The sequence below is a fragment of the Suncus etruscus genome, chromosome 1, assembly GCF_024139225.1.
Source record: "Suncus etruscus isolate mSunEtr1 chromosome 1, mSunEtr1.pri.cur, whole genome shotgun sequence".
Classification (NCBI taxonomy): domain Eukaryota; kingdom Metazoa; phylum Chordata; class Mammalia; order Eulipotyphla; family Soricidae; genus Suncus; species Suncus etruscus.
Genome location: NC_064848.1, coordinates 113,556,452 through 113,572,660, shown reverse-complemented (window position 1 = coordinate 113,572,660; position 16,209 = coordinate 113,556,452). Strand labels below are relative to the sequence as shown.

Here is a 16,209-nt window from a genome sequence, read left to right as displayed (position 1 = left end):
CATCTCCCTGATAATTAGTGATGTGGAGCATTTTTTTTAAATACAAACAATTCCCCAACATTTATTGTCATCTGGTAATAACATAAATGAAAACAATATGAACAAATGTTTTAAATCTCCTTTCCCAAAACACTGCAGCGCCTTCCACAATTTTTCACTTCAGCCATCATTTCTAGTTAGAGACACTTTGGAGCAGAGTAATATTATCTCCTTTTAGCATGATCCGACCCAGCTGTTTCCTTGACTTTGTCTTTGAGTGAATCTCTTCTGCATCATCTAATACGAGGTTCATATACTCATCAAAACCAATGATACAGCCCTCTATCCTCATGTTCACTTGTTCATAAAGCCACACCTGAATCCGAGATCTATTTTGCAAATATCTGAAGATGAGGTTGATCGGCTGCACCATCACCTTCTGCACCTTTTGGCCCTGGCCGCGGTACGCCATGGTGAAAGCTCAACAAAGGCCGTACAGGACCGAACGCTTAGCTCAGAAGCCACTTCCGGAGGCCATTTTTTTATGAGCCTTTTGGCCATTTGTATTTCTTCTTTGAGAAATTGTCTGTTCATTTCTTCTCCCCATTTTTTGATGGGATTAGATTTATTTTTCTTGTGAAGTTCTGTCAGTACCCTGCATAGCTTAGACATTAGCCCCTTGTCTGATGGGTATTGGGTGAATAGTTTCTCCAATTCTGTGGATGACTTTTGTATCCTAGTTACTTTCCTTTGAGGTGCAGAAGCTTCTCAGTTAATATGGTCTTATCTGTTTATTTCTGCTTCCACTTATTTGGAGGGATTAATTTTTTTAAATTTATTTTAAGTTTTTAGTTGTTGTTAGGCAACACCCAGCTTTGTTCATTCTCATGCTTGGCTCTGCACTCCTGGTGTTACTCAGATGACCATATGTGGTACCAGGGATCAAACCAGGTTGGCTGTTTGCAAACACCTAACACACTATCTGTTTTTATTTATTTTTTTTCTTTTGGGTTCACACTGGCAGTGCTCATGTTTTACTCTTGGCTCTGCACTCAGGGGTCATTCTATAGGTGCTCGGGGGAGGCATATGGGATATCTGGGATTGAACCTGGGTTGGCTGCTTGCAAGGCAAATACTCAACCTGCTGTGCTATCATTTTGGCTCCATGGGTTTTTTTTTTTTTTAAATTAAAAAGTGTAGAGGGGCCAGAGTGATAGAGGGGCACTTGCTTTGTTTGTGGCCAACTCCTGTTCATTCCCAGGTACCACAAGTGTGGTCAGGATGGATCACTGAGCACAGAGTCAGGAATATGCACTGAGTACCATTAGGTGTGGCCCAATACACAGCCTACTTCCTCCTCAAGAAATAGAATTAAAGACACCAAACATTTTTTCAAATGCTTATAATAGCAAAGGTTAAAGTTAAAGTTGTTTTCCTCAAAATCTTAAAACTAAAGATTTTGGGGTTAAAGAGATAGTTTTATGGGATGGAGCTCTCTCTCTCTCTCTCTCTCTCTCTCTCTCTCTCTCTCTCTCTCTCTCTCTCTCTCTCTCTTTCTCTCTTGCATGAAGGAGGTCCAATTCAATCCTTGGTACAACTGAAAGCAAACCATGACCACAGAGCTCCTAAGAACCATTAAGTGTGGCCCCAAACAAAAGAAGAAAAAAGACTTTGTTTTAGCACTCAGCTCCTTAAAGTTGTTTTTTTTTAGGCTGATACTCATGGGATTTATCTTCAACTCATGGAGGCAGTGAAGTCTGAGAGAAAAGAGGTGACTGAAAGTACTTGTGGTGTTGAGACTATATGCTGTGAAAGATTCTGTAAGGAAAACTGAGCTCAGTTCCTAGCTATGGCCTCTTAATTCTGAGTGAGAAAAACAATTCTATGAATAATCTATCATGTTTCTTTTTTTTTTTTTCTTTTTCTTTCTGTTTTTTGGGTAACACTTGGCAGCACTCAGAAGTTACTCCTGGCTCTATGCTCAAAAATTGCTCCTGGCAGGCTCGGGGGACCATATGGGATCCCAGGATTTGAACCTCCATCCTTCTGCATGCAAGGCAAACGTCTTACCTCCATGCTATCTCTCTGGCCCATCTATCATGTTTCTTTCTTTTTTTTTTTTTTCATCTATCATGTTTTTGTTTTTTTTTTTTGGTTTTTGGGTCACACCCGGCAGTGCTCAGGGGTTATTCCTGGCTCCAGGCTCAGAAATTGCTCCTGGCAGGCACGGGGGACCATATGGGATGCCAGGATTCGAACTGATGACCTCCTGCATGAAAGGCAAACGCCTTACCTCCATGCTATCTCTCCGGTCCCATCTATCATGTTTCTAATGTCAAGGTCTGCACTCAGCTACTGTCAGTGGGGCTGTGGCCAATGATTCTCATCACTATCTATTTTTTTTTTGTTTTTTTGTTTTTCTTTTGAGGTTGATTTCTCTTTTTTTAAAAAAATAATTTTTATTGTGACAAAGTGAATTATAAACTTTCACAGTGATATTTAAGGTACATAGTGACAATTAATCAGGGCCATTCCCACCACCAGTGTTGTCCTCCCTCCACTCCTGTCCCTAGCATGCATCCCATGTCTCTCTCCTTTGCCCCCCCAGACTGCTAGTCATCACTATCTTTTTACCAAGACTTCTCTGTGGCACTCTGGCCACTTTCTTGCACCTCTGTAAGAGGCCATAACTATAGTCTGCCCCAAAGTGGACTTTCCTCGAGTCACAAACCAAGGGAAGGTCAGGGTATGAGACTTAACAGAAGAAAGTTGAAAGGAATTAAGAGAAAGAATTATATGGGACAGGATTGTTGCTGGTGGAAGCAGCACCCAAAAGAACTCTGAATGAAAAAAGCCAAGTTAGAACTAAAAAAAATTCCTGCTTACCTTTTAGATAAATAACAGCAATTATAATTTGAAAACGCATAGACTTAGGCATAGACTTAGGTCCTGTCACCCCTTTATTTAAGATGTTTTATCTTAAATTTGATCTTAAGGGGATGGATCAGTAGTACAGTGGGTATTTGCCTTGCATGCAGCATGCCTGGGTGTGATCCCTGATATCCCATATGGTCCTCTGAGCATCAATAGGAATAATTCCTGACCATGGAGCTAGGAGTAACCTTGAACACTGGTGCGTGTGGCCCCAAAACAAAATGTTTGATCTTAAAAGTTTTGTGTGTGTGAGTGTAGAGCACACATTTAGTGAAATTCAAGCCAACCAAACATTATAAAGTGAACATTGGCCTAACCACCTCCACAATTATTAGGACATTGCCAATACCCAGGCATATTTCTCCAATGCCTTCTTCTTCCCTCTTGGGTTAACAACTTCCCAATTTTCATCACATGTACCCTTTGCATTTCTCTATGAAATTACCAGCAATATATTATATACTTATGCTATTGACATTCGTTTTTTTGATTTCAGAATAGTACTGTATGTTGTTATTTATGTTCTCCTTCTTTCACTTAATATTGTGGATCAGTGTAGAGAGGCTTAATTGTGGTTCTCTGATTTCAATTGTTGTAGAGTATTCCAGAGCATGAATATAGTAATTTTTTCATCCATTCTTCAAGGGATAGACATTTGGATAATTTACTCTCCTTTTTAAGACCATCACTATCACGGCAGTTGTTAATTCTGTCAACAGAAGTCATGCCAAAAACATAGTGAATTAAAATTCAGAGAGGCACTTCCAAAATAGTAATAAAGATCAGTCACTGAGAAAGTGTTATCAATCACTTTACAAGTAGCACATAAAAAAAAAACAAACAAAAAGAGGGCCCAGAGAGATAGCACAGCAGCGTTTACCTTCCGAGCAGCCAATCCAGGACCAAAGGTGGTTGGTTCGAATCCCGGTGTCCCATATGGTCCCCCGTGCCTGCTAGGAGCTATTTCTGAGCAGACAGCCAGAAGTAACCCCTGAGCACCACCGGGTGTGGCCCAAAAACAAAAACAAAAACAAAAACAAAAACAAAACAGAAATCTGAGAAAGGGTTAGGGCAGGGGAGAAAAGTGAAGTGTGGGCTCAAACACATATTTTTACTTGCTGCTCTTTTGTCAGCATTATAGCATTACAGAAATGATTTTTATGTGTTATTATATTCAGGTTAACAAAGTGACAAAATAAAAATTAAAGCTTGTTTGTAGAAAATATTTAAAATTCTGCAAACTGACAAAATCCATCATTATGTGTGCATTCTTTATAATAGCTTTCTCTTATGATATAATCAGCTAATAGGTGACAGCAGTAAATGCCTTCATGTTATTTCTGGCTTAGTCTTAAAGAGGGAACAAACTAAAAGAGGAAAGAACTTTAATATATGCATTCATTTATGCTAGTATTGACAAAGACTGATGCTGAACATTAGCATAGCATCTGTCATAATAATAATGATAATTGCTAATGATTATTACAGTCACTGCAACAACATGCTGTCATCTAGATAGAAAATGATGCTACAAATCCAGAGCCAGTACATCTTTCTTCTGAGTAGGTGACATTGGTGTTCAACCATCCTTGTTCTCTCTCTCATCCTTGTTCCCTCTCTCTTTCTTTTTTGGTGGGGATTAGGACCATACCCAGTAGAGCTCAGTTGTCACTTCTGGCTATGCACTCAGAAATTACTTCCTGGCAGGTTCAGGGGACCATGTGTGATGCCAGGGATTGAAGCAAGGTTGTTTGTATGTAAGGCAAATGCCCTACCAATGTGCTATTACTCCAGCTCCCATCCTTGTTCTCTTAAGTGATCCCCATTGAAAGTCCATGTCTGAATCTGGAGCTGTAGAATACAGGTTAAGGAGCTTGCCTTGCACATGGTTTGATACCTAGCCACACAAATGGTCCCTGAACATAGAGTCAGAACACAATCTGAACACCTGTGTCAAAAATAAGGAAAGTCTTGACTTAGACTTCAGTTGATAGGACATTTGCTGTTCACCTCTGAACCTTTGATTACATATTTGAAATTAGTAAAGTTTTCTGCACCAGCACCAGGAATTGAACTTATACCTGAGAAGGCCTTAATACTGCCTTGGCACTGACTTACTCCAGGATGGGTTCATAAGATACCCTGACAACTTGGAAACAGCAACAACTTGCTTTCAGGTAGTTTTCCCGGAATCATCACCTAATAGTGAGATGAAACCAGAAGACACTTCATGACACCCTGACTTTGACAGGATCTGTGCAAAAACCAAAATCATTAATTACAGAAGCCTAAATGCAACAACTATGATTGAGGAGAACTTTTCCTAGCACCATGAAGAAAGACTCTGGGGTTAGACAACTTAGTTTGCCTGAAGCCTGTAGTTGGCCTTATGGCAGGATGCTTCATGGGTAGGGACACCCATGTTTTTAGGCCAAAGGTTTAGATCTATTTTACCCAACTTTTGCTGTACCTATGAAAAAAACTGCTCCCCCTTTTTCTTTCTGTCCTTTATTTTTTTGTTTGTTTTTGGGCCACACCCATCAGCGCTCAGGGGTTACTCCTGGTTCTGTACTCAGAAATTGTTTCTGGTGATGAGTTTAGTTAGAGAAATAATTACATTTTGAACAGTCCTAATAATGAGAATGTATGAGGGAAATGGAAAGCCTGTCTAGAGTACAGGCGGGGGTTGGGTGGGGAGGAGGGAGATTTGGGACATTGGTGATGGGAATATTGCACTGGTGATGGGTGGTGTTCTTTACATGACTGAAACCCAAACACAGTCATGTATGTAATCAAGGTGTTTAAATAAAATATAAAAAAAAAGAATTCAAAATACAAAAAGAGTATGTATTGTGAATTGGGGGACAAAAAAAAAAACAAAATACAAAAAGAAAAAAAAAAGAAATTGCTTCTGAAAGGCTTGGGGGACTATATGGAATGCTGGGGGATGGAACATGGGTTCATCCCAGGTCGGCCGCGTGCAAGGCAAATGCCTTACTCTGTATTATCACCCCGGCCCCTTTTCCTGTCTTTTTATCTTTAGATAGGGGCATTTTTCTTCTTCATAGAAACTTGGAACACGAATTACTTTGTTTTACCTCATATTTTTGTATTTTCTATAAAATTAATAAAGGAAAAAAGAAAGTATGGGGGCCAGGGTCCAAGTGATATCAGGTGTATTGGTGGAGGAAAATAAAAAAGAACAGAACTAAATATCCAAGCCAAAGTCAGAAATAATAGAATCAAGAGACCCAAACTATAACAATATAAACTTAAAATGGGCCTGTTATACTGGCAGACCAGTGTCAAAGGGTGGTAGTTTAGGATGCACTTTGGGATTATTGGTGGAGGGAGGTTAAAACTGGTGATGATGAATTAGGGATGAATCAGGGATGGACTTGATTCACTGTATGTCTGAAATCCAACTATAAAAGATTTTTGTAAATTACAATGGTGTTAATAAAATAAAAAAATTTTATTTGGTTTTTGGGTCACACCTGACGACCCTCAGGGGTTACTCCTGGCTCCATGCTCAGAAATTGCTCCTGGCAGGCTTGAGGGACTATATGGGATGCCGGGATTCAAACCACAGTCCTTCTGCATGCAAGGCAAACACCCTACCTTCATGCTATCTCTCCGGCCCCAATAAAATAAAATTTTAAAAGTGCAAAGTATGGGGCCGGGCGGTGGCGCTGGAGGTAAGGTGCCTGCCTTGCCTGCGCTAGCCTAGGACGGACCGCGGTTCGATCCCCCGGCATCCCATATGGTCCCCCAAGAAGCCAGGAGCAACTTCTGAGCGCATAGCCAGGAGTAACCCCTGAGCGTCACAGGGTGTGGCCCAAAAACCAAAAAAAAAAAAAGTGCAAAGTATATGGTGAATATAACATTATTTCTATATAAATTATCCTCTGCACTTATGAGAATTTATAAACTATAATTCTATGAATAATAAAAAAGTCTAACTTGGGCAGGGATTTAGCTCAGCAGTAAAGTATATGCTTTTAAGTGTATAAAACCTAGGTTCAATCCTAAACACTACAATAAATTCATTGAGGCAAATTTTCCTTGGTTACATTTCATTATAACTCTAACTTCACCTAGAGACAGTTAAACATACTCAGGGCGATTTCTTGACTGGTTCTGAGATGTGCTATAAAGGAAGGACAAAGCCACAGTCCTTGGATACTAGTTTTATCTTGGCATTCACAGTGACAACAATCACCATAAAACAATAGGAAAGAAACAACTTCTTGGTTGTTTGGTCAAAACCTTTGGTCAAGTTTTTCAGCCAAGTTCAAATATACATATCTGCTGCTGACTTGACATCTTCACTTGATCATCCTATTGGTACTTCCAATTGCAGTGTATTTCCAACTTGAATCACCAGATACACTTCTTTGTTAGGTGCAGATGCACCTTCTTTGCTAGTGTGCAGGCTCTTTACTCTAAGAGCACAGAAAGCACCTTCTTTTATTTTCCCAAGATGTGCTGACCTAGACAATAAATTATATACCCCCCAAAATCTCATGGTCTCTATATCTCCAATTTATACTTCTGCTGATGGTCCCTTTCTCAGGTATGGGTATCAGTTTTCCCGGGGCTCAAAGACAAGTGGAAGAATGACATTCATGCAGCCTGGAGGATGCTGTACTGTAAAACTCTTTCCAACAAACCCTTCTCTTTATCTTCAGACCACTATGCTTTTTTAGACACTATCTTTTGCCTGGACTAGCTCACAGTCCCACAAATCCTTTTCACTGGTGCCTTGTTTCTAGTCTTGCTCCTATGAAACTTGATGTACATTCTTTGAACATAAGTCTGCTTAAATCCTTGCAATATTCTCATTGCCCTTGGAAGAAGTATTGGGTTTCCAGCCTTCATTACTTTAAAACTTCTGACTGCTTCAAATATTATCATTTCCTTTCTAGGCATTCAGGATCTCTGGTGTCAGGAAACACTGTGTGAACTTCCTGTCTGAATCATTCACTGCACAAACAATTCTCATCTGAGCCATGCCTCTCTTTCACCTGGTCTGCTTTTTCAGATATCAGTTTGTCATTTATTCCAAGAAATCTCACTCCATTTTAGACTAGAATGAGTATTCCTGCCAGGTATAGATGTCATTTTTCTGATTGGAGCACTGACTATGATCTACTTTAATTGCTTTCTTATGGAGTCATTCTCTGAGGGACTTAGGAACAATGTTTATCTTGTTCACCATTGCATACTTAGCACCTGGCATGGCACATCTTTTATGCTCAGAATAAAATCATCAATGTAATGTTTAAGATTCAAATCCAGAATACCTAAGCCACAGGGGAATACATTTCCACTGTACTTTTTAGACCAGAATCTTCTCTTGCCTTCCATAATAAGTTATTGAAGCTATTTATTTGATGCCATGCATGTATTCTTTATATTTATATATATGTATATATGTAGAATTTATTATTTATATATATGTAGAATCAAAATACTACTTTGAACTTGTAAAAATGTAAACTGGTAAAAAATGGTCTGAGACACATGGGGCTTGTGAGAGAAGGCAGCAAGGTCAAATAGTGATTACTGAAGAAAATATTCTGTCAGAGATTATCCTAAAGTCAAGAGATGGTCTAGTGATAATATTATTTTTGTTATTGTTACTTATTTTTAAGACTTACTGTCTTAAAGTGTGTAAATTCAATGTGGTAGAAGAGGCCACTCTGGGGCCAGAGAGATAGCACAGCAGTAGAGCATTTGCCTTGCAGGCTGCTGATTCAGGATGGACCCGAGTTAGATTCCAGGCATCCCATATGGTCCTCCAACCCTGCCAGGAGCAATTTCTAAGCACAGAGCCAGGAGTAACCCCTGAGCACCACCAGTGTGGCCCAAAAACCAAAAATAAAATAAACAAATACATAACATTTCTTTAAAAAAAAAAAAGAAGAAGAGGCCACTCTGAGTTTTGCTTGGTCTGGTGATATAGCCTGACAGCTTGATCCTTGGGCCCAGTGATATGGTATTGCTCATGCCTAGCAGTGCTCTGGGGGAATGAAGTGCTGAAAACTAAACTTGGGTGTTGAGTATGATATATTCATCCTTATTTTGAGCAATCTCCTTATCCTTCGGTTGGTACGTTTTGAAATGGAAATAATGATCATTATCTACACTGGAAGGGGGGTGGTGGAATAAATGAAAATAATGAATATGAGGTGTTTTGAATACTTAACAGATATCTGAAAATAATGGACCATTAGAAATAATTTGAGTGATCTGGATCCTCTAGATTAGAAGGTGGATGAATTAACAATTTCTTTTTTTTTTTTTTTGGTTTTTGGGCCACACCCGTTTGAAGCTCAGGGGTTACTCCTGGCTATGTGCTCAGAAATCGCCCCTGGCTTGGGGGGACCATATGGGACGCCGGGGGATCGAACCGAGGTCCTTCCTTGGCTAGCGCTTGCAAGGCAGACACCTTACCTCCAGCGCCACCTACCCGGCCCCTGAATTAACAATTTCATGCCTCCTCATCTCTACCAGAGGAAGAGTGGCTAAAAGGGAGATAGTACATTGAGATTCAGAACACTTATTTAAATCATAGGCAAAGCCCTCAATGAATCTATCAAACCATCATTTATTTTCTGCATGGATATATTACAGGGCTGGAATATGGTGCAGAATTCCAGACCATCTGACTAAAAACAAATACTTCTGCTGAATGTGAAAGAGGCCAGAAACTTAACTTATAAGAATTTTCATTTATTTTTTTGTTTATAGGCCAAACCTGGTGATGCTCAGGGATGACTCCTGGCTCTTTGCTCAGAAATCACTCCTAGTAGGCTTGGGGGACCATATGAGATGATGGGGATTGAACCCAGTCTGCTGTGTGTGAGGCAAACACTTTACCCACTATGCTATTGCTCCAGCCCCATAATTTTTTTTTATTAAATATCAGTGTTCATGATTATATTCAGTTGGAATAAACATTTAGAAGATTTAGTAGGGGCTGGAGCAGTAGTAGCTGGTAGGGTGTTTACTTTGTATGTAGCCAATCCAGGTTCATTTCTCAATACCCCATATGTTCCTGCAAGCCCTGCCAGAAGTGATCCCTGAGTGCAGAGTTAGGACTAAGTCCTGAGCACTGTTGGGTAGGGAACCCTGATGGATTCTTTTAAAAAAGAAGACAATAAGAATCTCTGGGGCCAGAGAGATGGCATGGACGTAGGGTGTTTGCCTTGCATACAGGAGGACAGTGATTTGAATCCCGGCATCCCATATGGTCCTCCAAGCCTCCCAGGGGTGATTTCTGAGCGTAGAGCCAGGAATAACCCCTGAGCACTGCCCGGTGTGACCCAAAAACAAAAACAAACAAAAAAAACAAAAGAATCTTCTGTATTCTTTTTAGCTGGTGATCAAAATTCAAAGGTGGATAAGATACATACTTCATTGAGAGTTCTTACATCTTAGTATTTCATGGAGGGAAGCTGGGTTCAGTTAATTATTATTATTATTATTATTATTATTATTATTATTATTATTATTATTTACTTTGCCCTCTGGTACTCCTTTATTTTCTTCTGCCACTTCATCATTGTTACAATAATTGATGATAGTATTCATTAACTTTAATTGGTAATTTACTATGGTCCATGCATTGGATTAAATACTTTTACATGAGTTTGAAAAACCGGCATATCCCTTTCAATTAGACAGTTTAGAATGGATTGTGAGAGTGGGATCTATCAATTTTCTAAGGTACCATATGAAAGTATCACAGAATGAATGACCCAAGCAACAGAAAATTATTAAACCTACAAAAAAAGTCTTGTTTGGGATAAAAGCTCGGGTCAAAACAGAGATAGTGCAGACTAGCATTCTTACCTACAAATCCACCAGCAATATAATATGTCACCATACCCTTTGAATAGGCACTCTAAATAAAGAGAAATATTATACACAGAAACAAAGCTCTTATTTATTAGGGTTAAGAACCCATACTTTTTATAATGCAGGGTTGCCTCCCACCCTGAGCTTGCATGGACCCAACTTAGACTCAACTTAGACCCAACTTAGACTCCAGAAGTTTGGACAGCGACCACCCAATCCAGAACCCTAGAGCCCAGAAGTGGAACACAGGTTCCAGCAACAGCACCAGGAACCAAACTCCTCCTGGGAAAACTAATACAGCCCAACAGCAACTTGTACCAGTTTTAACATGATATCCTGACACGAGGAAATGGCAACAACTTGAGCTAAGAGAGGGCTGCCCTATCTTATCACCTTATCCCGATTGTATGATACAATCGGGAGACATGTCATCCTTTGCCCTAAGCAAAAGCCAAAATTACTTTTTACAGAAGACTGACTTTGAAAAACATGGTCTGGACAGAACCTATCGAGGGACCAATGAGGAAGTTCCTAGCTTAGGCCTCGGACTAAATTTGTACAAAAACCAAGATTCCTAAATCCAGTGATCTGATTTTGACAACTGCGACCGAGCAGAAATTCTGGAACCATGCTTAAAGACTATACCCTAGGCTCTGTTCTAGGATCTGAACAAAAACCAAGACCACTAATTACAGAAGACTGATCACAACAACAGTGATGGAACAGAGCCCCTAGAACCATAAAGAAAAAAATCCCTCCTAGCCTTCACCCTATGTCCTACGCAAATAACAAGAGCTCTAGCTACAGAGGTAGGATGTCATAGCCCATATCTGAATGGAAAGTTTCACCTTGGGGTGACCTTTGGGAGTGAGTACGGAGCCTGGAGGTGTTCCCATGTCAGTATTCTTCAAGGGCGGAGAAACCCTGTATCACTTAGGCCAAGGGGATTCCCATCTAATTTCCCCAATATTTACCGTGCCTATAAAAAAAAAAAAAGAAAAGAAAAGAAAAATAGAAAAAAGGAAGGAACACAACATCTTTTTAAGAAGTTGGGGCCGGAGAGATAGCATGGAGGTAAGGCGTTTGCCTCTCATGCAGGAGGTCATCGGTTCGAATCCCGGCAATTTCTGAGCCTGGAGCCAGGAATAACCCCTGAGCACTGCCGGGTGTGACCCAAAAACCACAAAAAAAAAAAAAAAAAAAAAAAATTAAAAAGAAGTTGCTGATCTTTTTTTGTTTGTTTTTGTTTTTGTTTTTTTTCCCTAGCTGGTGGTTTTTGATTTTGGTTTATTCTTTTTTTATTCTTTTTGTACTTTTGTTGTTTTGTTTGTTTTGTTTTTGTTTTTGTGTTGTTTATTACTTTTTTCTTCTTTTTTCCCTTCCTTCTTCTAAATGGATATTTATAACATCCAGGGGTCCTCAAACTTTTTAAACAGGGGGCCAGTTCACTGTCCCTTAGACCATTGGAGGGTCTGACTATAGTAAAAACAAAACTTATGAACGAATTCTTATGCACACTGCATATATCTTATTTTGCAATGAAGAAACAAAACAGATACAAATACAATATGTGGCCTGCGGGCCATAGTTTGAGGACCACTGATAGACGAACTTCTCCTAGTTTTTCTTTTTTCTTTTATTTGCCTCCCCCTCCCCATGGTACCAGAACGAGACAGTCACATGTTCATTTGGTGGAAATAAAAAATGATCATACTTGAATACCAAATCCAAAGTCAATGACAACAGAATCAATACCCAAGCTACAACAAGCTGTACAAGTGGGAAACAGTTCCTCTAGCATTACCTGGGGGGGGGAGGGGGAGGGGGGAGGGGGGATAAAGGAGGAGATGTGGGATGCATGCTGGGAACAGGAACCGAGGAAGGACAACACTGGTGGTGGGAATGCCCCTCATTCATTGTCACTATTGCTTTAAATATTACTGCGAAAGATTTATAATTCACTTTTACCACAATAAAAATGTAAAAACAAAAACAAAAAAAACATTTTTATTTGGCCACACCTGGCAGCGCTCAAGGTTGCTCCTGGCTTTATGCTTAGAAATCCTCCCTGGCAGGCTCAGGGGACCAGATGGGATTGAACCTGGGTCAGCTGCTTGCAAGGCAAACTTCTATCCACTGTACTATTGCTCTGGCCTGCAACAGGAATTTATTTTCTTAAAGTTCTAGAGGCAGGAATTTTGGTATTGTCAGGCTTGATTTCTTCTGGAGTCTGGGAGTCTTCCAGACCTCTTGGTTCCAGGCTCTTTCCCTAGATTCATGTGAGTTTCTGGCATTCTACGGCATTCTGGCTTATATCACTCAATATCTGCCTTAATAGTCACATGAAATTTGTGTGTGTGTTTGCATGTGCACCTGCACACATAAGTGTGTGTTTGTCAGTAATGCAATTACTCTATGACCATAATTTAAATTTATTACTTTTGTAAAGGACTATTTTCAATTAGGTACAGACCTAAGGTGCTGAGGGTTAGGATTGTACCCTAGGGTCTGTACCCTAAGGTGCTGAAGGTTAGGACTCAAATAAATTTTACAATTCTGCCCACAATAATGTTCTTTATGTAGAAGGAAGGAAGAGCTAGGGAAAGAATTTCCAAAAATAGTGTTTAAGGTCTGAGAAGTGTTATAAGTAGAAGGTCATGAATTCTGGCAGCTGGGACAGTAAAAGCAGAGGCCTAGGATGGGCCATTGTTAATGTTGGAGTCCATTTTCCTCATTCTGGAAAATTCCTCATTCTAGTCCTACAGGGACTAGATTCAAGGTCCTACAGAGACCTTGAAAAATATTCTGTCTACAACTGAATGAAGGCAAAAGGATCTCCTTGAAATCTCAAATAATCGCTATCTAAAAGTGTTCATGGAATTTAATACATTTATTATGCTTTCTTTGTTTTGTGTTGGGGTCACACGCTAAGGCTAAGGGATTACTCCTGGCTCTGCATTCGGATTCTTCCTGAAGTTGCTCAGGTACAAAATGCCAAAGATTGAATCTGGGTTGGCCAAGTATAAAGAAAATGCATTACCTGCTGGACTATCATTCTGCACTAATTTATTATGTTATTATGTTGAAAATATTCAAAGGATGTTCACTTCAAACAACATAATGGACCAAAAAAACAAACAAACAAACAAACAAACAAAAAAACAACCCAAAAACTCTAGAAAGATCCCAAGCTATTTTATTTAGAGCTATTTTGTATTTTATGTTTTAGAGCTAAAGAGAAATCTGTTCATGGTCACCAAGAGAGCATTTATTATTACTGAAAAGAGAATGATACTTTAGTCCTCAAAATCAAGAATTTGTATTTAAAACTTCATTTTTTTTTTGTTTTTGTTTTTGTGCCACACCCAGCTGTGTTCAAGGGTTACTCCTGGCTCTGTGCTGCTCAGAAATCACTCCCAGCAGGCTGGGGGAATCATATGAGAATTGAACTCATGTCAGTCCTGGGTTGGCTATATGTAAGGCAAATGCCCTACTGCTATGCTATCTATCCAGCCCCTGAATTAAAAACATTGTTGGGGGGCCGGAGAGATAGCATGGAGGTAAGGCATTTGCCTTGCATGCAGAAAGATGGTGGTTTGAATCCCAGCATTCCATATGGTCCCTCAAGCCTGCCAGCCTGCCAGGAGTGATTTTTTTTTTTTTTTTTTTTGTTTTTGGGCCACACCAGTTTGACGCTCAGGGGTTACTCCTGGCTATGGGCTCAGAAATTGCCCCTGGCTTGGAGGCACCATATGGGACCCCGGGGGATCGGACCACGATAGTCCTATGCTAGCGCTTGCAAGGCAGACACCGCCCCAGGGTGTGACCCAAAACAAACAAACAAACAAACAAAAAACATCTTTAGGGTCAATGTAATTTCCTTATTGCTTAGGAATCTAGAAAGGGGGTCACAGTGATAGTACAGGAGGTAGGGCATTTGCTTTGCATGTGGCCAATATGGGTTTGATCTTTGTTGACATACTACACAGTCCTCCTGAGCACTGCCAAAACTAATCCTGAGTGCTAATCCAGGAGTGACCCCTGAATATTATTGGGTGTGTCTTCAAAACAAGAACAAAGCTCAAAAAAGAATCTATGAAGTCTAAAAACCCTTTTGAAGGTTTTTAGGATCAACTGTCACAGAAAATTTTCTTCTAACAGAATGAGGTTTATCTTGAATTAATAATTCAAAAGATGAATCTCTAAACAGTCTATGAAAAATTCAGTTCTGACCTAGTAGAAATTTAAGCATAAGTGATCCATGCTTCGTAGCATATAACATCAAAAATGTAAAGAAAAATAAAAAAATAAACTAAGCAAATTATCCAGAACTTCCAAGGGAAAATTACTCAAAACACTGAACTGTCAATTAAAATAATTATAGGGATATTTCCCTCTTGAATCTTGTTCTTTGTTTGAAGCTTGCATATTGTGGCAACTCATGCAACAGTAAGAGCTGTTTCTTCACCTAGGATTGCTGTAATTCCTGCACTGCAAGACTTTTTAACACAACCTGTAGCAATCTTTAATTATCTATAAGTATACCACCTTTGGCCTTTTTAGTGCTTAATCATGAAACAGATCATGATTTACCATGCAGTGTGACTGAAATACTACACCAAGTTGAACCATCACAGAATCCACAGAAATACAGAACTCAAAATTCAAATAAAGAAACATGGCTAAGGGAGAGCCAGTCACTCTTATTTTCTGTCAGAACTGACTCTGAAAACTGTGGGTAAGTCAGGTGAAGAAGAGACAGGTGAGAACAGAGAAGTGTTCTAGGTCAGCCTAAATAACTAATCTCATAGGAAAGAGCTAACCTGACAAGCTGCATGGAATTTTGGTTCTGCTAAGAAATGGAAGAGGCAAGAGCCTGGCCTAAGGGAAAACTTTGTGCTCTGGTAGCTGAAAGCTTTGTGCAATTCTCTGATTCCTCCTTTAATGCAACCACAGGCTTGTGCCTGGGGCTGCAACTGTGCATCTCTGGGAAGTGTGAAAGATCAGGGAGAGAGGAAGGAACTGAAGGCAGAAGGAGGGTGGGTGTGGGGCTATGCTACTAAGGGTATTCATGCAATTATATATAGAGAGGATTTCAAAGGCATTAACACAGCACTATTACCCACATCAACATGGGCAGTCATGACCTACCATTTCAAAGGATTACATTTCCTTTAGAGTCACTTTTCTATCTAGGAGCAATTAGTTGGGGTTTAAAATACATCCAATACCCTTCTGCTCAGCACACACATGCGTGAAGAAGACTGTGAAATTGAACTTAAAAGATGAATGTCCTTTACTTTGGGTGAATACCTGAGGAATCTATGACAACTGATTGGGCAGAGCTTTCTCTGAACAACAGAGTGAGGTCAGGGCATAGATGGAGTCAGTGGACCGCATGGGAGCAAGGAGTGCTAGGCACTATTGTGG

General features: G+C 39.8%; 2 protein-coding genes across 5 annotated transcripts in view; both read right to left on the bottom strand.

The window, feature by feature from the left end:
* Positions 1–489, bottom strand: part of LOC126022747 (small nuclear ribonucleoprotein E) — a 417,272-nt gene extending 416,783 nt beyond the window's left edge. The window contains exon 1 of one of the 2 annotated variants that reach the window (XR_007500276.1): positions 49–489. Coding sequence is in view for 1 of the 2 variants with exons in the window: in XM_049783743.1 (XP_049639700.1) it covers positions 173–451 (279 nt within the window). In the remaining variant the exon portion in view is untranslated. Of the gene's footprint in view, positions 1–30 lie in introns of those variants that run through there. The other variant, XM_049783743.1, reaches the window with a different exon arrangement.
* Positions 1–16,209, bottom strand: part of LHFPL3 (LHFPL tetraspan subfamily member 3) — a 650,778-nt gene that overhangs the window by 106,620 nt on the left and 527,949 nt on the right. The gene's annotated exons all lie outside the window — the stretch shown is intronic.